This window comes from Hyperoodon ampullatus, assembly GCF_949752795.1.
Source record: "Hyperoodon ampullatus genome assembly, chromosome: 11".
Taxonomy (NCBI): Eukaryota; Metazoa; Chordata; class Mammalia; order Artiodactyla; family Ziphiidae; genus Hyperoodon; species Hyperoodon ampullatus.
Genome location: NC_136924.1, coordinates 85,383,589 through 85,405,621, shown reverse-complemented (window position 1 = coordinate 85,405,621; position 22,033 = coordinate 85,383,589). Strand labels below are relative to the sequence as shown.

Below are 22,033 nucleotides of genomic sequence, written 5' to 3'. Positions count from 1 at the left end.
AAGCTACAAAGCTGATAGTTGGTCAGCAAGACCAATGGGACAAAAATAAAATTTCCAAGACCAATGAAACAAAAATACAATTTCCATAGCCTTATTAATTTAAAATAATTCTACAGAGTTGGCTTTTTCTGAGCTTCATCTATCTGAATTCATATAATGAAATAAATTATAAATTATAAAATACATAATTTGGCTATTTATTTCACCCACATGACACTTTCAGTGACAAAACACAACTTATGAAAAACTGTTTTAGTCAGATTATGACTTAAGTCATCATAAGAATATACAGATTGATTGCTTTTTGTTTGTAACTAGCATATGGTAACTTGTTTGTTAGAAGTAAGGGAAAAGCAACACTCAAATCAACACATGTCCATTTGGGCACTCTTCAGTTTTTATGGTTTAGATCCATTAAATTCTACTTCTGGTCCCTTCCTCTTCTTTTCTGGGGATACATACAAATGTGTAAGTGTCTTCCTTCTCAGAAAAATACGTGGTTAATACGTGTAAGGGAGAGGGATGATGGAATTCTATGTGGAATTCCGATATCTGTATGTAAATCAGGCTACTAGGGACAAAACATCACAAATGTTTATTCAATGGTAAAATATCTGGTTCACCTCTATTACAATTGAGCACTAATATATGCAAGGAACTGGGCTAAGCATTGTGGGCACAAATGGGAACTGTTCCTAGTTGCTCTGTTTAAAAGAGTTCACAACCTAGAAAGGTAAGTATATCCATAAATAACCTGCTTCATTATAAATAGCATTTATGGTAAGTGTCAACGCAAAGTGAACAACGTGTTAGAAGGGTACCAAGGAGAGTCAAATTCCAACGAGGACAAGCAGAAAAAGTTTCACCAAAGACGCAGCATTTACTGCAGGCTTTGAAAATGTGTACAATTTTAATAGGTAAAGAAAAGAGGACAGGAAATTAGATTGAGAGAATAGAAAAGGAAAACTGATTCATCGGGACTAGAGTTTCTATATGTGAAACTAGGGAAATCAACTCTTATTTTAGAAAGAAACTAGGTAGGAAGTTCATGATGCAGACTTTCTTAAGAACAGGAAATATAAGATATAAATTTATAACAACAAATAATGTATACTATATAGTCCCCAACAGTAACATCATATCTAATAAAAGTATAATGTGACTTGCCCTGATAATTGTGAAACAGGGTGATGGCTTTTACTATATAGGAAAAGATAAAAGTACATACTACAAATCACATTGCCGATATCATTGGTCATAGGCCTCTAAAAAAGTGACTCAGCCACCCTCATGTACTCATGCATGAAAATTCTTTACAGAATTGCTATAAAGATCTAATAAAATAATCAATATGAAATTTCTGAGCATCGTTTCTGGCACACAGTAAATGCTTATTAAATGTTTATAGCCTCTGAATCTGAGAAATAATTTTGTTGGCCACATCCATTCATTGAATACATACACTCATGTTTTTCACGTACACCCATGTTTTTCTCTACAAGGAAAATTATTGTTTTCTTTCTTTTAAAAAGTATTCAATTCTCTGTAAATAAGCCTGTTTGAACTGCTCATAAAACTGCACTTCAAAAAAGTAACAATTATAAAGAAATTTGCCAATAATATGTTTCCTTTCAAAAGCACCACAAACTTACTCCTGTTGTGTTATTTGTCCCATTCTGGGTTTCATTCACACGTTGAACTATTCCAGAAATACAGAGAGGTCCAGCAAAACCCAGTAAGTCAGCAAGATAACGAAATGTGCTACTAAGTAGAATTGGTCTCCCAAAAGCTGTGTACATTGCTAGCCATATAGATGGAGTCCGATTTGGACGATCGGCCACTTTTTTCTGAAAAAAAAAAAAAACTTGATGAACCATAATAAAATAATAGAGCGGCAATTAATCTTAGGAACTATGGGAATCTCTTCCAATATTTCTGATATTTTAAAAGATTAAAAATAAATGTTACTGAATCCCTTTCAATATAGTACATATAGTCTGGTATCCTTGCATCGTTTGTAAACAATAACTACTGAATGTGTTTTAATGAAATAGAGAGAATGAAGAGTAACCAGGCCAGTTTTTCAAACATTTTGTATTATTTTTAGTTGTCAAAGGATGACCGCAAATTCTTAAGACCAAACTAATTTTAATTCCCTTTGATTTAGAAAATGGATAAATCTGTCATGAATATTACCAAATAACACTGTATGGAAAAGAAAATAGTAAAATACAAAGGTCCAGGTTATTGACAGTCTAGTTAAGATTTCTGAAGTCACCAGATCACAAGAGATTCACCTATCAAGTTACAAGCTAAACAAAAGAGATCATCCAACTTCAAATTGTTTCTTCTCCAGGTATTTCACATCTCCATAAATGGGGGTCAATAATTTTTTTAAAGTTACATTAGACTTGTGTTTGCTAGTTATTCCTCAAAGAAATGCAGAATGAAGAATGGCATATTTGCTTAAGCCAACTCATGGCTTCACACTTCTATAATCATGTGTTGAAAAGATTTTAAGACCTGAACAATTATAATTACATCTTGGAGAGGAAGTAGATAGAGTTTCTTCATTGTGGCAAAGAAGCTAACTCAATGCATTATAGTTCAATCATGTTTCATATTCAACTCCCTGTGAGATGAATAATTCAGTTATTTTTTAAAGTTCATTGATAAAAGACATTAACACACCGAGTTCAAGTGACTCTGTATTATAAAGAGCACTCAGAAAATTTAAGCTATGCTTAGGCTATAGCATTCATCTTTACTTTAGAAAAGAAGTTTTTAAAATATTATGCAGGGCTTCCCTGGTGGCGCAGTGGTTGAGAGTCCGCCTGCCGATGCAGGGGACACGGGTTTGTGCCCCAGTCCGGGAGGATCCCACATGCTGCAGAGCGGCTGGGCCCGTGAGCCATGGCTGCTGAGCCTGCGCATCCAGAGCCTGTGCTCCGCAACGGGAGAGGCCACAACAGTGAGAGGCCCGCGTACCGCAAAAGCAAAAAAAAAAAAAAAAAAAAAAAAAAAAAAAAAAAAATTATGCAATACTTTTCCCAGAGGTGAAACCAGAGAGATGACTCAGGTTCGTTTGTAGTAACCATTTCCTGCAATATTAATTTCATAACACACATTTTTGACACAAAACAGAGGTCATTTTCATCATTTACCATAAATGCTTTGTTGATCTTGATTTAGAACAGCCAAAAACTCTTTAACCGATCCATCATACCCAATTCCCTTCCAATGCTGGTGTAAATACTGCTATTTTTAATTACAATAATATCTGTAGGTGATAGCAATATAAAACACATCTTCCACAGTGGCTATCACACAGAACTACTCAGAATGATAACAAGACAAATTGAAAATATCCAAAGATTCTGATTTTTAAAAGCAATTATAAATACCCAAAGAAAGTACAAGAAGAAACCAATTTTGCCAGATATGTAGGATGATACATGGAGTAGGTAGATGATGCCCCTTTATTTAATTTAGTTCCCCAATTTTGAAATACAGAATCCAAATTTTAATTAATAATTAATTTAAGCGTTTTCGTTTCTCAAAAGTTATTCATGGATAATTTCCCATTAAATAACAACATTATTGACAAGATACCTGAAAAAAGACAATAAAAATTCCATGAATTATTAATATATGGTGACAAGGATTAGACATACACAATTATTGAACTTAATGCTTACTTTCTATTTGGTCCTAGAGAAAAGACAGTGTTCTCTCTGTCTCTCCTCATGTAGTGACTGGGCAACTAACACACCATATTTCATAGGCTCTTCTGGTATATTCTCAGCAGCCCAGTTATCCTGACTCAAAACTACTGGGAAAGACAGATTGAGAAAATCTGCTCTTCCTTAACTGTACGTGTTATTTAAGCTTAGTGCCTTTATATTAATAGGCCCATTCTCTACAATCACGGACATGAAAAACAGATACTAACTTACCTTTTGTTCTTCATATGCATCTTTCAAACAAACATAATTTGTCACCGCCCTCATTGCTATTGGTAATTTTCCAATCGCCTTCAGATCAATAGGCTTTTTATGAGCGGATATGATGAGCGTGTTCATCCACCAGTATGTTGCTTTTGACAGTAAATTCACAAACGGTTGAAGAAATCTCACACCCAGATCCTGGAGGTCTTCAGGAGGCTTTACTTTCTGAGGATTCATGAAGAACACATATCTCTGTGGCAAGAAAAATTCCACAGGATAACAACCTAATTCTTTTTCCGTATATTAAAAATAAAATTTTAACCTTTCCTACAGTTTCATTTCATGAGGCCAAAATTCATATTTTCATACTTCTTTCCATCCCTTTCTGAAATATCCTTTTGAGGAAAAAAAATCCCTTTTGTTGTGACTACATTCTAATTAAATTCCAGAATTTCACACTTAATACACTTGGGCCAATGCTAAAAATCAATTGCCCCTTTAAAAGAGAGGTATCACTAAAAATCAATCTTTCGTGATATCCTTTCACGATATTTCATGATACTTAGTGGTAGATTCAACTAAATGAATATTTTTACATCATGCAGATTGCTTAAATGTGTTAGCAACACCACTGTTGAGTCACTCTGTTAATTTGTGGTCTGGCTGCTGTTCGCTGTTTCCACTATCCATTGCAACATGTATCTTGTCATTCACAGCAAATTCAGAGTGCTCTGACGGAAAATGAACATTGAAAAATCAGTCACTATTATTTCACGCTATATAACGGGCAGCGTTATGTGGCGGAAAGTAAGTACAAGAGGTTTGTAATCACAGACCAGGTATGAGATTGACCATATTACTTTGGCTCTAAAGCTAGAGTTATGTCTATGGAAGTTTCTTCATCAATGAAATGAGCAAACTGGATTAGGTTATCTTCTTTTCCATTCAAAATTTCTGCGAATACACGAGTTTGATTAAGCCAGGTTTGCTTTGGACCAATCATGGATGATGGAACTACCTGATGAAAACAGTTTCATCTATAATATAGACTAAGCATAATGTTTGGCACATCATAGGCACTTGATCAATATTTATGAATGAATACAGTAAATAGATTCCAGGGTCATATTGAGATTTTGGGAACATTAATGGTCTGAAACTTAGTAATTAGTTCAATTTTATATTTATACACGTAGATGATATTCCACTGTTTATCCTCTTAAATACTGATTCTTAACTGACAGTGATCTTTAATATTCAGGTCTTGAACTCCAGTAACTACACAAAAATCACTAGATACCTACTCTGACGCGAATGACATTGATCTCCACAGCCATCAGGAGTCCATTCAAGATGACCATTATGCCTGTGATGCAGAAACGCAGGTCTGATACTCCCCAACCAGACTGCCAGTATTTGACCAACTTTATGGTTTTCGTGATAAAGGCCATTACCCAATACAGGAATAAGGCTGGAAAAATAAAAAGTAAAAAGAAAAGATACAATCTTTCACTGCTATTTTTTAAAGCTTCACTGAAATTTCAATATAAATACAGTGTTGACAAAGACAATTTAAGATTTTCTATTTCCAGATAATTTTATTTGTTAACGAAATAACAGATATGCTTTAGTGCACTTTTGGAGTTTTGAATTGGAAGTATGATAATGACTTTAAAATATTAGTGCTTCCACTCTGATTATGTGGGATAGATGCGCAGATATAAGGAGACATGTAAATAAGGACAGACTATACTCTTCAGAAATTAACGTGTAATTAATTCTATAGACTTTAAAGTTGACTTTATCTTTTGTTTTTGTTTTTTAAGAAGCCCTGATTATATGAAGAGTTAACAAACTGTTATCTGTGTAGCCTATCCCTTAGTAAGTATCTTGCAATTTCCAGGGGTGTCATCCTGGAATTATTGTGGAATCTATGTAGCAATGTAATAGAGTTTCTGCTTTACTGATCAGAATTCAGGTAAGTAAGTGACTCTTCTCACCCAAATGGGTTAAAACACCACAGGCATCCACAGTACACAGAGAAGAACACTGATCCTACAGAGCAAACTAGACCACAAGTAGGTCAGAAAAGTAGGGATCTATATCATCTCATAACCACAGCCAGCATTTTGCAGAAATATGAGATGAAAGCGCAAACTTTCCTAGAAATCTGTTGTCAAGGATCCAGCATACTTTGAACTTTGAATAAAGCTCAGTACAAATGAATATGAGATGAGCAAGAAGAAATCTAAAATACACATAAGACAATCCCGCTTGGACAACACTTATCAAAACCAGAAAGTTTAAGGGTGATCACAACTTCCTTAGAGAAAAATAACTGAACATTGGCATAGAAACTTATATCTTGTTTTTTAGCTTAAAATACAGGGATTGTCAGAATGGATTTAGAACAAATAAGTGGACCAAATTATGCGCTATCTAAAGAGATTCACCTTAATATAAAGAAACAGTATATTGAAAATAAGTGGGTGGAAAAAGCTATACAATGAAAACAAGAAGCATTAGAAACCCGGAGTGGTTATATAAGTATCAGATAAAATAGACTTCAAGACAGAGTATTAGCAGAAAATTTTTAAACTTTTAATAATGATAAATGTGTCATTTTTCATAAAGACAATAAAAAATACACATATGCCTAATGAAGATTTAGAAAGTCTGAACATTATCAAACATCTTGAACTACTTTATATGTATAAGATTGATATTTAATATTATAAAAATACACCACCTCTTCAAAATCTACATTATTGTTAAATTCACATGGTACTAGTACACACTATATACTCACTCAGAAAACAAGAAGCAATAAATTGAAAATAATGGAAATCATATAAAGAATGTTCTCTGATCACGATGAAGTTAAATTAAAAATCAAGAACAATAAGCATATTGACTTTTCTATTGCTGTTTAGCAAATTATGATAGGTTTAGAAATTTAAAACAACACATATTTATTATCTCACAGTTTCTGTGAATCAAGGCTGCAATCCAGGTGTGGATTAGGGCTACAGTCTCAACAGATTTGGTATCTTCATCTTTGCCAAACCTTATTGGCTGGAAGCAAGTCACAGGTCCACTCATACTCAAGTCACTCAAGGTCCACTCACACTCAAGTCTCAGGTCCACTCACACTCAAAGTATACAGAGTGTGAACACCAGGCAGAGATAATGGAGGTAATCTTTGGGTTTTTCCACACACTAAGATATCTAGACATCTCCAAATATTTGGAAATTAAACAATATGCAAGAGGGAGGAGATATGGGGATATATGTATATGTATAGCCAATTCACTTTGTTATAAAGCAGAAACTAACACACCATTGTAAAGCAATTATACTCCAATAAAGATGTTAAAAAAATACATTTCTCATTAACCACATGTTGAAAAAGAAATCACTAGGGAAATTAGAAAACATTTCAACTAAGTTATAAGGAAAATACTACAGATTAAAAAATTAAGAATTGCAAATAAAATAATACTTAGAGGAAAATTTATGGCTTTAGATATTTATTTTAGAAAAAAAATAGGTCCAAAATCAATGACCTAAGTTTCTACCTTAAAAGCTAAGGAAATAACAATGAACAAAATAAAAAGATGAGAGATAACAGTAAAAGGCAATAAAATAGAAAATGAATAACTGAGAAAATGAACAAATCCAACAAGGTTGATTTTTTTGAAAAGATCAAGAAAATTGATAAGTCCCCAGCTAGACCGATCAGGAAAACAACACAGATTTACCAATATTAGGAATAAAAGAAGAGTTATCCTTATGTATCCTATGTACTTAAAAAATATGATCAGGGAATATCTTGAACAACTTTTATGACAATAAATTTAAAAACTTAGATGAAATATAAATTTTCTCTATATGTGGAATCTAAAAGGAAAAGATACAAATGAACTTATTTACAAAACAGAAACAGACTCATAGACTTAGAGAATCAACTTATGGTCACCAGGGGATAAGGATGAGGGGGAGGGATAGTTAGGGAGTTTGGGATTGACATGTACACAGTGCTATATTTAAAATGGATAACCAACAAGGACCTACTGTAAAGCACAGGGAACTCTGCTTAATATTATCTAACAACCTAAATGGGAAAAGAACTTGAAAAAGAATAGATACATGTATATGTATAACTAAATCACTTTGCTGTACACCTGAAACTAACACAACATTGTTAATCAACTATACTCCAATATAAAATAAAAAGCTAAGAAAATAAAGATAACTTCCCTTGAATCTAAACTGAAAAGTAAAATAAAAATAAGCTTGTGTAATTTCAAAAAACAAAGGAAATTTTCTCAAAAACTATAACTGCCAAAACTGCCATAAGAAGAAACAGATACTCTGAAGAGTCGATAATAAAGAAATTAATTTATAATTTAAAATCCCTCCTTAGTTAAAACTCCAGGCCCAGATGACTTCACTGGTGAATTCTACTGAACATTTAAGGAAGAAATGAAATTAATCTCACACAATGTCCTTCAGAAAATAGAGAAATAGAGAACATTTTCCAATTCATCTGTGTATCCCAGCATATAAAAGCCTGACAAAGCTATTGTGAGGAAAAAAAAAAAAAAAACCCAGACCAATATCCCTCACAATAAATGTAAAAAACCCTAACAAATTCTAGCAATATGTAGCATGGATAACAAATCATGACAATGTATGGCTTAGCCCAGTATGCTCAGTTACTTTATCATTTGAAAAACCGATCAGTGTACATCAGCAGAAACAACAGAAATATAGTTGCTACAACTGATGCAGAAAAAAAGTCTTTCAACAAAATTCAACATTTATCATGACTAAAAAAGAGAAACCCTTGAGAAAGCAAAGCTTTGCATAGAAAAAAACTTACTTGATAAGGTCTTATATAAAAAGCTTATAATCAATTTTATAATTAAGTATGAAAGATTATATTTCCCTAAAATCAGGAGCTAGGTAAGGATTTCACTCTCACCATGTCTATTCTGCATCTTACTGGAGGTTCTACGTAGTGCAATACAGCAAGAAAAAGAAAAAAAAAAGCATAAAGTTTGAAAAGAAACAAGTATAACTGTCTCTACTTTCAGATGGTATGTTTGTTTATATAGAAAATCCCAAAACACTTACAGAGCAATAATTAAAAGTGATGAGTGAATTTCCAAGGTAGCAAGATACAAGGTCAATATAAAAAAACCGTTGTATTTTACACACTGGCAGAAACAATTGGAAAATAAAATTTTAAATACACTTCCATTAATAACAGCAGTGGTAAAACAAAAAAGCTAATAATAATTTTAACAAGACATGAAAGATCTCTACATCTCTATAAAATATTGCTACAGGAAATGAAAGGAGACCTAAAAAAGTAAAGAATGGATTGTGAGACTCAACATTTTTAAGATGTCAGTTCTCCCCCAAATTTTTCTGTACATTCAGTGCGATCCCTATCATAAGCCCCTCAAGGAATTTTTTTTTAAGTAGGAACTGACGACCTGATTCTAACCCGTATATGGTAATAAAAAAGAACTAAAATATCCAAAACAGTCTTGGGAGTAAAACAAAGAAAACAAGCTGTATGATCGTAATACATGACTTCAAGACCTCCAAAGCTACAGTAATCAAGACAGAATAGTGATGGCATGAAAATCCATGAATGTATCAAAGGAATGGAAAATATAGAGCCAAGAAATAGATCATACTTAAAGTCATTTGCTTTAATTTTTTCAAAGGTCCCAAAGCAATCCAATGAGAAACGGAAAGTCTATTCCACAAATGGTGCTCAAACACAGCTATATATTTGGGAAAAAAAGAACCTTGACACCAACCTCATATACCATACACACAACCAATTTTAAATGGATCACAGTCCTAAAAATAAAAACTGAAAGTATAAAGCTTCTTAAAAAACCCAGGAGAATATGAGGGAAACATATTTTGAGGGAAGGCAAAGATTTAAGACACAGAGAGCAATAACTATACATGAAAAAATAATAAATTATACTACATTAAAATTAAAATCTGTTCATCAAAAGACCCTGTTAAGTAAATGAGTTTGCAAGCCACAGACTGGGAGGGAAATATTCTCAAAACATGTGTCTGATGACAAGCTAGTGTCTAGTATATACAAAATACTCCTACAACTCAATAATAAAAATGCAGTCCAATAAAAAGTGGGCAGGAGATATGAATATGCACTTCACAAAAATAACAAATGGCCAATAAACTCATCAAAAGTGTTCAACATCATTAGTCATCAGGGAAATGCAAATTAAAACCACAATGTGTTATTAGTACACACCCACCAGCATGGCTAAATTAGAAAATCAAGATCATCAAACGGATGTGAAACAACTGGAATTCCCACATGCTGTTAGTGAGCATGTAAAATAAACCACTTTGAGAAAAAATCTGGTGGTTTCTTACAATTATAAACATTTAGGCACCTACCCTATGACCCAGCAATTTCATTCCTAGGTATTTACCCAAGAGAAATAAAAACATACATTCACAAAAAACTTGTAGATGCATGTTTATAGCAGCTTTTTTTCATGACAGCCAAAATCTGGAGACAGTCCAGGGGTCTACTGACAAGAGAATGGAAAAACTGTGGTATATTTACACAGTGGAATACAACCCAACAATCACAAGAACAAAATACTGATTGATACTACATTATGGATGACCCTCCAAAAATCATGCTGAGAGAAAGAAGTCTTACACAGAAGAGTTTACACTGTATGATTCAATTTATGTGAAGTTCTAGAACAGGCAACTCTAATCCATGGTGAGAAAAAAATCGGTTAGATGTGCCTCTACAGAGAAGAAAATGAGGATTGATTAGTAAGGGGCACAGGAAAATTTTCATGGATGATGACAGTGTTCTAGATCATGATAGGGTTGGTTATACAGGTGGATGCATTTAACAAATTAAGATTTCTGTACTTTGGTATGTAAATTTTATCTCACAAAAAGAACTGCAAACAAATGTTTAACTTTAGCTAATAATATGCATGCTGAAATAATCAGGGAGTGATGAATAGCAATGCCTGCGACTTACTTTAAAATGCATCAAAAAATTAAGATGAATTGATGGATGAATAGGGGAGTGGAAAGATGTAGATATTTGATAAAATAAATAGAAGAAAATGTACACTGAAGAATCTAGGTGGTAGAAAAATAAGTATTCATCTAATGCTTTCAACTTTCCCTCTGTTTGGTGATGTTCATAATATAATGTTGGGACAAAATTACTAGTTCTGGGTTCTTAAAATGTGTGATTCTTCTAGGTCCAAATATTTCTCTCCTAAAATAAGGAGAAAGTTAGACTAGCTTTTAACTCTATAAGTCCTTCCAGAAATATGATCAAATTGTGCCCTCTGTCTTGTATCTACATAAAAATTTAGATCCGGATTCTGACTGCATTTCCTTCAAAATATCATTAAAGTGCACATTTCCTTTCTAATTACATCTTATAACTCTTATATCCGCAACAGTTTTTCAGAAACTTAATGTCAAGAGTATTGAATTCCCAATGTTATATATATTTTTGCTGTTGCCTTTTTTGGGCATCTACATAAGAAGATTTCCATAATAATATCTACCTACAATTTTGTACCAAACAGTTTTCTGATAAGATAATTCTGACTTGGACAAGCCTTTTAAATTAATATTGAACCCTGACAACTTGTTTTTATTTGATTACTTTTGCTGAATCATATAATGTGATGCAACACAGAATTAAATAATCAGCACTTATCACTTATTCATTTCAAATTTTAATGTCCTCTGGATAAACAAATAAAATAATATTCATGTGGTTTAATCATTCCTTTTCCTAACTGCTATATTCAGTAGTCAATGTCATTTTCCTCAAATAACAATCAAACAAAATCCATGAACCTTAGAAAACTGTAAACATTTACTCACACAAAAACATACAACTCTGCCTACCATTTTAGAGGACACACAGGCCCCTGCAGCCCATGCATAATCCACGTTCTGTATCTTCACCTCAGTTTTCTATATGAAAGTGTACACCAAGGAATGCAAGGATGGATCACAGTATTACATGTAACTATTTGGGATGAGTTCTTTATTTGAGCATAAAGCAAAAAATAAAATTAGGAAAATTTTAGACAGTCTCTGATTTCCACAGGACAAGAAGGCAAGAGAGGCTTATAAAAAGTAATGCTAGGCAGGATGTAGATGTGAGGGGCTATGATTTGGGGGCAGCTGCTTCTCAGGAGAGTATAGTTTTCAGCATGCAATGAACCACACTCCACTGCAGAGAGGCCCCCGATGCCTCAACAGCAATTCTAGGAAGAGTGTGACATGCCCACAGCATCCATGAAAGACTTGGATCTACGGAAAATGCCTCAGGCCTCCAAACCAGAAGCAGAAACATGAAGAACTAGCTGGGGTGACTTGCTCATGAGATGTCCTGAGGGGATAGAGTTTTCACAGCCTATAATAACTCAACTTACTTCATCTCCACATTTAATGGGAGACTAAAGAAGAATTAATTATTATGGTTTTCTCATGCCTTCCAATCCCTACCCTTGCTGAGAGCATTTACCATGAGGAAAAAGAAAAACAAATAGCTCTTTGGGGAAAAAACAACAATTACAACACTTGGATCATACTTACCTAAAAGTAATTTAGGAAAATTTGATGTTTCAATATTATGATAATATACTATTGATGTTGTAGTGGCAACAAATCCCATCACAGCCGGCATGAAGAGGTGGAGATGCCGCGACTCGCGCCGTCTACAGAGAGCGGGACAGTATCAGTGTCTACAGCTGATGGTTCCAGACAGCGTCACATTTTGTTTCCAACTTTTTCATTAAAACGTTCTCTTAGCAATATTTAAAATACAGAATGAGGTATTTTATATACAGAATGCTACGAGAACATACAAGGAAGATTACATTGGGAGACATAATTCTGCTGAAAAGACTTGCCCTCACATGGAGGGTTGGGTAAATACAGCTAAACAAGATGTTACAATGCTTACAACAAAAGCAAATGTGTAACAATTCCTATACTGAAGGGCAGAACTGCTGAAATAATTTAACACCTGAAGCAAATAAAAACAATCAGCTGAATATGAACTCTACTGTATGTTAAAGTACATTTATTCTTTTGATAGTTTTCCCAAACTTTATGGCCTTCAGTGGCTTCTCCATTTTCATTAATTCATTCAACACATATGTGTTTGCTGGTCCAGACACTATTAGATTGTGGGATGCAACAGTGAACAAGACAAGATATAGTGTCTGTGGTCACAAAGTCTAGAGTCTATTGAGAAGAACAATAGGAAATAGGGAATTATAACACAGGTGAAGGGAATGGGAATGCATGTAAGGCTAGTGCCTGAGACAGAGAAAGCCTTGAGAAAGGAGTGACTTCTAAACTGAGACCTTAAGAAGAGGAATTGCTCCTCAGAGGAAGTAGAAGAAGACTATTCCAGACAGAGGGTCTAGATACGTCCGAGGATACTACTACAAGAAATTCAGTGTGACTGCAAGGACATGAGACTTCATTCTGAGGGCAATAAAGAGCTTCAGGTGCATTGGAAATATGCCAGGACAGATGTGCATGGTAGACAGCCCTCAAGTCCATTTGTATTAATAGTGCCATACAGTTAAACATTTACATTTTCTCAAATTATTGAAATATATTGGTACACAAACGGTATAGAGAAGGAAGTAAATAGTTCAAGAGTGAAGGAAAGAGGAAGATTTGGGAAGGTCATTTCAGAAAAGGTATAGTTGACAATGAGAATTGAAATATAAAAAGGAAGCCACTTCTCAGGAAACCGGTGGAAGAGCACTTAAAAAACAGGGAACAGAATGTGTAAAATTCCAAGTAGTTTAATGTTCCTTAAGTAGTAAGTTTGAGATCAGTTGTATTATGAAAGGCATTGTATGCCATGGAAAGGAGCTAAAATCTAATCTTGCAGAAAACAGAAATACTTTAACAGGAAAGTGGTAGAATAAGATTAGGGTTTTAGAGATAGATCAATCTGGTAGTAGTGTGGATGATGGAGTTGGTAGGTACTGTGCATGTCTGAGGTGAGGGGAGAGACACAGAAGAAGGAAAGTAGTTAGTAAACTATGGGGAGAGGCCAGGTGAGAGATGATGAAAGCCTGAGTTGAGCTTTGGCAGCAGTAACATGAAGGAGATAATACAGTCTTTTGACAGTCTTTTTCTTCCTTCTCTTTGGACCACAGTAAGCCTTAGAGAAGTCACTTCTGGAGCAGGGTAACTTAGAGGTTAGAGTGATGAGACCTTTACATGGAGAAGTAATTTGCATGTATGAGTTAGGAAGGTGTTTTGCAGGTATGTTACAGGCTTACTTTAAACCATTTAACTTATGCTCCAAAGTAACTGTAATTTAATGTTGGTAGAATACCAAATTATGAGTAGCTTTAATTGTATGTTTAAAGTCATATGTTCACTTGGAAAAGACTGTCAAAATGAACAGGACTTAGCGTTAGGGTATGAGTGTGATGGTGATGGAGATGTAGAGAACAGTTCCCAGGGTGCTTGGGCAGATGGTTGTAAGATTTTAAGAGGAAGAGCCCATTGGAGAGAGGAATGTATGGAATGTGAAGGTGTCTAATAAACATGCAAAAGAAGATGCCTAAAAGGCAAGTGTACATGGAGATCTGGAACATAATCAGGGACGTTTGGAGTTTTAATACAAAGAGGGTAATGAAATTGTGATAGTACTATGATAGCGTAAGAGCAGGCTTAAAAACCACCCACCTCCTCCCAGAAACAGTTCAAATAATCAAAGAGAAAAAGTAGGAAATAAATAGTTCATCGTTACGGAAATTAAGAAATGCTTCTAATACTCTTTAATTATTGAAGCAAAGAAAGAATCAAAAGGCCACTTAATATTTAGAAAATTTAAAAATGAGCACACTACCCATAAAGGCCTATGAAAAGTGGTCAAAACCATACCCAGAAGAAAATTATAATCTTAAACATATTCAATAAGAAATTATTATAATAATAAATTAAGTAGTCAATTCAAGAAGTTAGGAAAAGAATAACAAACAGTAAGGGAGGCAACAATAAGGATTAATAAAGACAGCAGAAGCTACAGTAAGGGTTATATTTACTTTATTTCTTTATTAGGAATTTAATATGTTTCTTAACCATACTAGTATTTTTATTAAGATTTCTATCACATTGTAACTGCTCTACTTACAATGTAGTATATTTTTTGAGTGTCCCAAAACCCTATTGTTTCCTTTAACCTCTATTATTTTTAGAGAAAGATTTGCAGACTTAAGTGTTTTGGTAGAAGCATAAATATCCTATTATAGGAGAAAATATTTAGTCAGAAAGTTAGAGAGAAAACCAAAAACTATATAGCACAGAAAACAAAAGAGCAATTTCAAAAAAAGAGAAAATGATAGAAATGAAAACCTAAGTGAAAACACAATAATAGTGAAGATTTTAATTTACACTTTTTGAATTTGATGGATTAAATAATATAAAAATAATGAACACACAGGACTGTAGCAATCCAAGGAGTAAACTCAATAAAATTTTGTCTCCTATAAAGAATATATATTATTTCTTAATACTCATTAATTACTTATAAAATGATGAAATATTTGACTATAATGAAGATGTTAATGTCCCAGAAGGTATTCATTTAATAAATTATATGCTCTAATAATAAACCAATCAAATCATATTAAAGAGCAAACTGAAAATGATTCCTAGACCTAGGAGAGTATCTCCACCAGAATCACAAATTATTTAGATAGAAATAAAAAAGAGAATACTTCTTAGGAAAACCGGTGCAAAACAGGATGTTTCAAAAGAAAAATTAATAGCTTTAATATTTGTATTACTAAAAAAGACAATCAAATATTCAATCAGGAAAGCCTGCGCATTGTTTCACTGATTATAATGGGCATTTGTGATATTTTAGGTAAAAAACAGTTCTTAAAATTTTGTTAAAAAAAAAGAAAGAAGGAAAGAAGGCATGATCAGCAGTGCCAAATATAATAAATATGTTAAAGAGGAAAAGATGTCCATGAAGGCATCATTAATGTTCTCTGGGATACTTGTAGAAGCAGTTTCCAGAATAGGACAAGGCATGAGAGAAAGCAAACAAAATCTTTGGGTTCAGAAGTAACTGGAAGATGTCTTTTGGAGACTCCTGGATGAAAAGGGGAATGAGAAGAGTCTGCAGCAAAAGAATGGGAGAGGGTAGCACAAGATCAAAGGTGTATTTCTGCTTGTTTTTAGCATGGGTCTCTTATATCACTACGGCTATAAAAAAAGTTTCCGTCATTAGCACATGTCCTCATTATTAGCTCAGCCTCTGTCTTAAGTCTCTGACTGAATCTACACATCAACCATGAGGCTGGAAAGGAGGACTCATCCTTGCCCACACGATATCAAGCTTTTAGGACACATGGGACTTCCACTATATACAAGTACATAAAAACATGGAGAGTTAGCCTGTATGTTAAGGGAATAAAAAAATGAAGACTAGAATTGGATATGCTAATACAAAAATGCCAAAGAGTTGTAAGCAATTCTCAATAACAGCCAATAAGCTTCTAAATGCTTGGAGAGGCGACATATCTTAGGGTCTCTGATTTTCCTTTTAATCAGAAACTAAGATGTGCACATATATGCAAAGAACTGTCATAAAACATTACAAAATAGATGGCTCCATGATAAAACTCTTGAAGTTTCATTCCTTGTTAACTGCAACAGAAAAACATAAACCTCAGGAGAGGTTCTTATTCGATAAGAGGAAAATGATTTTCAAAACTTTCTTTTTTAGACTTTAAAGACCTTTTCATATCAATTCTTCAATGAAAGATATACCATTTAGTGTAATTTCGTAATTGAAATTTTCCTATTACTTGAGTTTATTTTCTGTTACTGTGTGATAAAAATATTTCTCCCACATTATGTTCAAGTTCAATAGAATTTATTACATTTAACTGCCTAATACAAACTTCTTCTTTTATAAGAATGACAAAATTCCTTCAAAAATAGGGGTTTCATGACAAATCCTGATTTTGAAATAGTTATGTGCTTTGCCTCAATTTGTAGCTGTATCCTCACTGGTTCTCAGACTCCTTTAATGTCTGCCTCATCTATCTTTGCTATTTTACAAAGTAAATTGAAATATCTGAGAACTGGGTATATATATTTATACATAAATATATAACCATTGGAGCTATATGTTAAAATAGACAATTCTTCTTGCTATTTATATCTAGTTTGAAAGATAAGGTAAACATCAAAATGTTTAAAAAGAGAGAACTTTCTGCCAGGGCTTTGTAGACAAAGGAGCAAAGAAACAGAAAGCACAGCAATGAGCACAAGCCCCAGAGATCTGAACTTGTATTATCAGAGAAAGGATGCAGCACCACAAAAATACAGACAACATGCATGTTTATCGTATAAAATGGGTGACAGCTGTGGCGCCTAATAAGTTATAACCAAACAGTTAACGCTGACTTGGTACGTTACACTCTTAACTGCTATCCATAGCAACATACCCACTAGGATTGCATAATCCCATTAACTAAGTGGAGTCACTTACGAATCTGAAACGATGCCTTCTGCTATTTCACACACATGCACAAATAGGAGGGCAAACGTAAGAATCCATCTCAGGTTGTGTCCAGGAAAATGAAGCCACGTATTGTGATGAATTTGTACTTTTGAGCTTTGACTCCCCCACCCTGAAAAAGGTAAAGAGATAAACAAAGGATCAATTAGAATCATGGAAATAATTTACATTGTGATATGCTGGGTGGCATGGGGGTCCTGAAACCTTATTCCTTTCTAGGGTAGCAATAGAAAGCCTGGGCTATTTTCATTATGTTAAAAAAAAAAAAAAAACAACTTCAATTAGTTTTTCCAAGACTGCCTAGGTTTACACGTTAACATTTGTTGCCTTGCTTAGGAATAACACAAACTCTGGATGACAGCCTGGTTATTTCATGCTCATTAAGCTCTTACTGACAGGTCTCTGATTCACTCAAAAGAAAAATAAATTAATGACGATATTAATAAAAGCAATTTGGAGTCTCAAATCTTTCAAAAGATGGGATCTGTGGGAGGATTGACCGAAAAAAAAAACCCATTCTTGGTGATGAAATATAGGACCCATTGGTTGAGTCAACTCTTAATCATATGCATATCATGCAAGAAAAATGATAACCTATGACCCGGCCAGCACTATTCAGCAGTGCTAGTGGTATTTTCTCAAAGAGAGCTAAAGCGTTGTTGATTGACAAGCTTTTAAGGAGGCTCAAGAGCATTATAGGTTCACCCTTAGTTCCTCACTGAAGAAAAGAATTAGTTCTCAGATTACGTTTTAGTAAAATTTTGATGGTTTCCCCTCAAAAACACAGAGTAATGTCAACTCATATATGAGGTGCTAAGAAAGGACCCCACTCTTGTCTCTTCTGTCACCGTTATTTTCTCAATTTTTTGACTATAGAGAAACCCCACATACTTCAAGAATGAATGGGGGTGTGCGCTAAAAGTACTGAAGGAAGAAATTTCTGTTATTTCTGGACAAAAGGGACCCCTAAAGCATTCTTTGAAAAGAATACTGATTCATATCTTAGTTGTTCATTATTTGAAAATTAGTTACATTTCACATATTCTACTAGAATTTATGCTGTAAATTCCTGCAGGCAAGCTCTGTATTTTTTTGCAACATTGTCATTTTCCTTATACCTGATACTTCTTTGAGATTTATTTATGATTTCTCACTAACTCAAGTAGCCAATGTTATGGATCAGTAGTTTGCATTTTTCTCCACCATTTCCCTTTGACAATGTTAATTCCAATTCCATTTGATTCAAATATCCTTTTGCCAGCCTCTTTGTTCCCTGCTAGAGATGCAAACAGGACTGTAATAATAATTGCTCTCAATAAGTTAATTGGATGTCAAAAAGGAATTATTAACTGTAAAATTGCAATAAAAAACAATGTTCTACTTTTGGCCAAAGGGCATTCTTAATGTCCTACAAATGCCACCACACATACAAGAAGTCCTGGTCCCAATATATTCATATTCTATGAATTTGTTTGACATGAATAACTATGTACCAAGAGTTATGTTGGTCTCTGCATAATATATGTCATATAACAGAAATCCTTTGGTCACTGTTAGAATGCTAGGCACATAGTAATCCCTCAATTAAGACTTGTTCAATGAAGAAGTAAAAGCTTACAAATTATTTTTAAACTTTTTTAAAGCGGATCCTTAAATTATGCTTGCTTTTTTTTTTTTTTTTTTCTTTTTTTTGCGGTACATGGGCCTCTCACTCTTGTGGCCTCTCCCGTCGCGGAGCACAGGCTCTGGACGCGCAGGCTCAGCGGCCATGGCTCACGGGCCCAGCCACTCCGCGGCATGTGGGATCCTCCCAGACCGGGGCACGAACCCGTGTCCCCTGCATCGTCAGGCGGACTCTCAACTACTGCGCCACCAGGGAAGCCCCTATGCTTGCTTTCTTAACAAAACAGTCTGATTGTTTTCTCATTTATTTTTATGAGCAAAATCATGCATGGGAATATTAAGCACCAAATTCAAAATAGTGGTTACCTCTTTTGAAAGGACAGGAACATAGGATGCAGGAAGAGGAAGAGGATCAGGAAACGGTATTCATACTTTTAGATTCCTTAAAGTGAGTGTGGTAAAGTCAATAAATGTTTATTACATTAACCTCTGTCATTTTTATATATGAAAAATATTTTATAATTTTAAAATGCTAAAAGGTCTATTTTGGTTGTTTTGGAAAAGTTATACAAATTATACATAATCGCTCTAAATGATTGTATTTTGTGTGGAGATATATATATATATATATATATATATATATATATATATATATGTAAACTGCAAAATAATAGGGAAAACTATATTTTTACCTTCTTCCTAAATAGTTTGCACATGTACTCTTTCTACCTGAAACACACCCTATTTTTTACTTGCACGCTCTGTATCTTTCAAGTCCCTAAACATGTCAATCTATGCATTGTCCCCACCAGCCCCAAAGAGAGTTAGTTGCTCTGGCAGGCAAACGCCCAGGATAATTTGTTCCTGTATCTGTAAATGCGCTTACAAGGTGGTGTTGGTATTTCTCTTCACTTTCTGACACACTTGTTTCACTGGAAAATTCCTGTGAATATTCCAGGCAAGTACTGTGTTTTACCGATTTTTCATTCTCTTCACCTAGCACAAAGCAAACACTCACCAAATACTTTTTTTTTTTTTTTTTGCGGTACGCAGGCCTCTCACTGCTGTGGCCTCTCCCGTTGCGGAGCACAGGCTCCGGACGCGCAGGCCCAGCGGCCATGGCTCACGGGCCCAGCCGCTCCGCGGCATGTGGGATCTTCCCAGACCGGGGCACGAACCCGTGTCCCCTGCATCGGCAGGCGGACTCTCAACCACTGCGCCACCAGGGAAGCCCTCACCAAATACTTTTGATCTATCTCATATAATTCTCTTTTCCTCTTTTTAAAAAACTGCTGCTACTTGAAGTCCATTTCTAAGAAGGCATGTGACTTCTACTTTATCTATAGAATGTAAAATGCCAAAAACATAAGTAATTGGAAAACGAAATACTTGCTTGTTCTTTTCCCACAGACTTACATGCTAGTTCTCATGCTGGAGAAATTACATCAACATTATACCAAATCTCAGCCATTAACAAGACTCTTCTTATAAACACTAGGTGATGAACTGTAGGACAGTAGGTTACTTACCAATAAACAATATTGGAAAAGTGATAAACAACAGGAAGACGTGAGGGACCAGGTTGAGGGCATCCACAAAACAGGGATTTTGCAACACACCATCGTAGATATTATATGAAGAAATATTGTTACCACAGAATGAAAGGCTCATTTCTTCTTATATAGTTTACTCTAAAAGGGAGAGAAGGGAGGAAAAGCCTCTTATTATGAAATTCTCCTTCATTAAATTATAGCCTTAGAGAGGTGTTATATCATAAAATTAACCCCCTTTATCTTTGCAGTTGAGGAAATAGAAAACTCTATGCCAAAGTTATTCAAGATTTACTTATAAAGGCCTTATACCTTCCATAAGGTCCACTTTTCAATAGGTTTTTTTCTAGATTAAAATATTCCATTTTAATTTGGAAAATACATAATAATTGATATCTACCAATAGTGGTAGCTCAAAGGAGTGTTTGTCTAAATAAATAATCAAAAAACGAAAATGGTTGTTTATCAAGAAAAAGGGGGAAAAATGAAACTGACTGAAAAGTCAAAATGGTGTAATATCAAATCCTTTCCCATGGTCATTCATTGAAAATGCTTTCACAAACAACTTCAGCTGGACACAATTTACTGCAACATTTCATTCATTGCAGGAAATAGTAATACAAAGAGACCAACTCGGAGGCAACCAGCATACAGCCTTTTTCTGAACAATAGAAAAATCAAGTGTTTAAGACTACTTAAATATAATTCAAGTGACAAGTTAATGAAACTACTCAGGTCCCAGGGTCACAGCCTATTCTTACAAGAAATGCACCCTACTCAAGTTTTGAAACAAAGGATGCCTTTTTATTGGAAAGCTCTATTCCATTAGAGGAGAAGTAGACAAGCTTAGAGAAGAAACAGAGGTCAAGATTACAAACGGTTTTCTTAGCCATTGTTGGGATTCTGGCTTCTACTCTGAATGAAATGGAGCCACTGAGAGGGTGGAGATCAGAGGAGTGACAAGCTCTGACTTACAACATTTTCAATGAATTCTTACTGCTGTGCTGAAACATGGTGTAAGAGCGAGGGTCTATCTCATCAAATGTGAAATGCCAGCAAGAGTTTTAGCATTCGGAAAACTTCTTTTATAATGTCTACTATTTACTTAGCACCTACTAAATTCTGGGAACTTTGTAAACATTATTTAAGCCCTCAGAACAATGAAGCAATGTTTGTGGAGCTCTTCATATTTTACAGAGGATGCTATTGATGTTCAGAGAGGTTCAATAACTTGCCAACCAGTAGAGTAGCCAGAATCCACAGACATGTGTCTGACT

At 34.5% G+C, this 22,033-nt stretch overlaps 1 protein-coding gene across 11 annotated transcripts in view; it reads right to left on the bottom strand.

Moving 5' to 3' along the window:
- ABCC9 (ATP binding cassette subfamily C member 9) overlaps nucleotides 1-20,877 on the bottom strand; it is a gene marked incomplete at both ends in the record, with an annotated part of 138,976 nt that extends 118,099 nt beyond the window's left edge. For 5 of the 11 annotated variants that reach the window (XM_079716030.1, XM_079716032.1, XM_079716031.1 and 2 more), the window contains 6 exons: nucleotides 1,659-1,847; nucleotides 3,957-4,199; nucleotides 5,252-5,418; nucleotides 12,606-12,727; nucleotides 17,554-17,695; nucleotides 20,736-20,877. In XM_079716030.1, coding sequence (XP_079572156.1) covers nucleotides 1,659-1,847; nucleotides 3,957-4,199; nucleotides 5,252-5,418; nucleotides 12,606-12,727; nucleotides 17,554-17,695; nucleotides 20,736-20,877 — 1,005 coding nt within the window. Of the gene's footprint in view, nucleotides 1-1,652; nucleotides 1,848-3,956; nucleotides 4,200-5,251; nucleotides 5,419-12,605; nucleotides 12,728-17,553; nucleotides 17,696-20,735 lie in introns of those variants that run through there. The other 6 variants (XM_079716034.1, XM_079716035.1, XM_079716036.1 and 3 more) reach the window with 3 other exon arrangements.
- Between the last annotated feature and the right edge of the window lie 1,156 nt (nucleotides 20,878-22,033).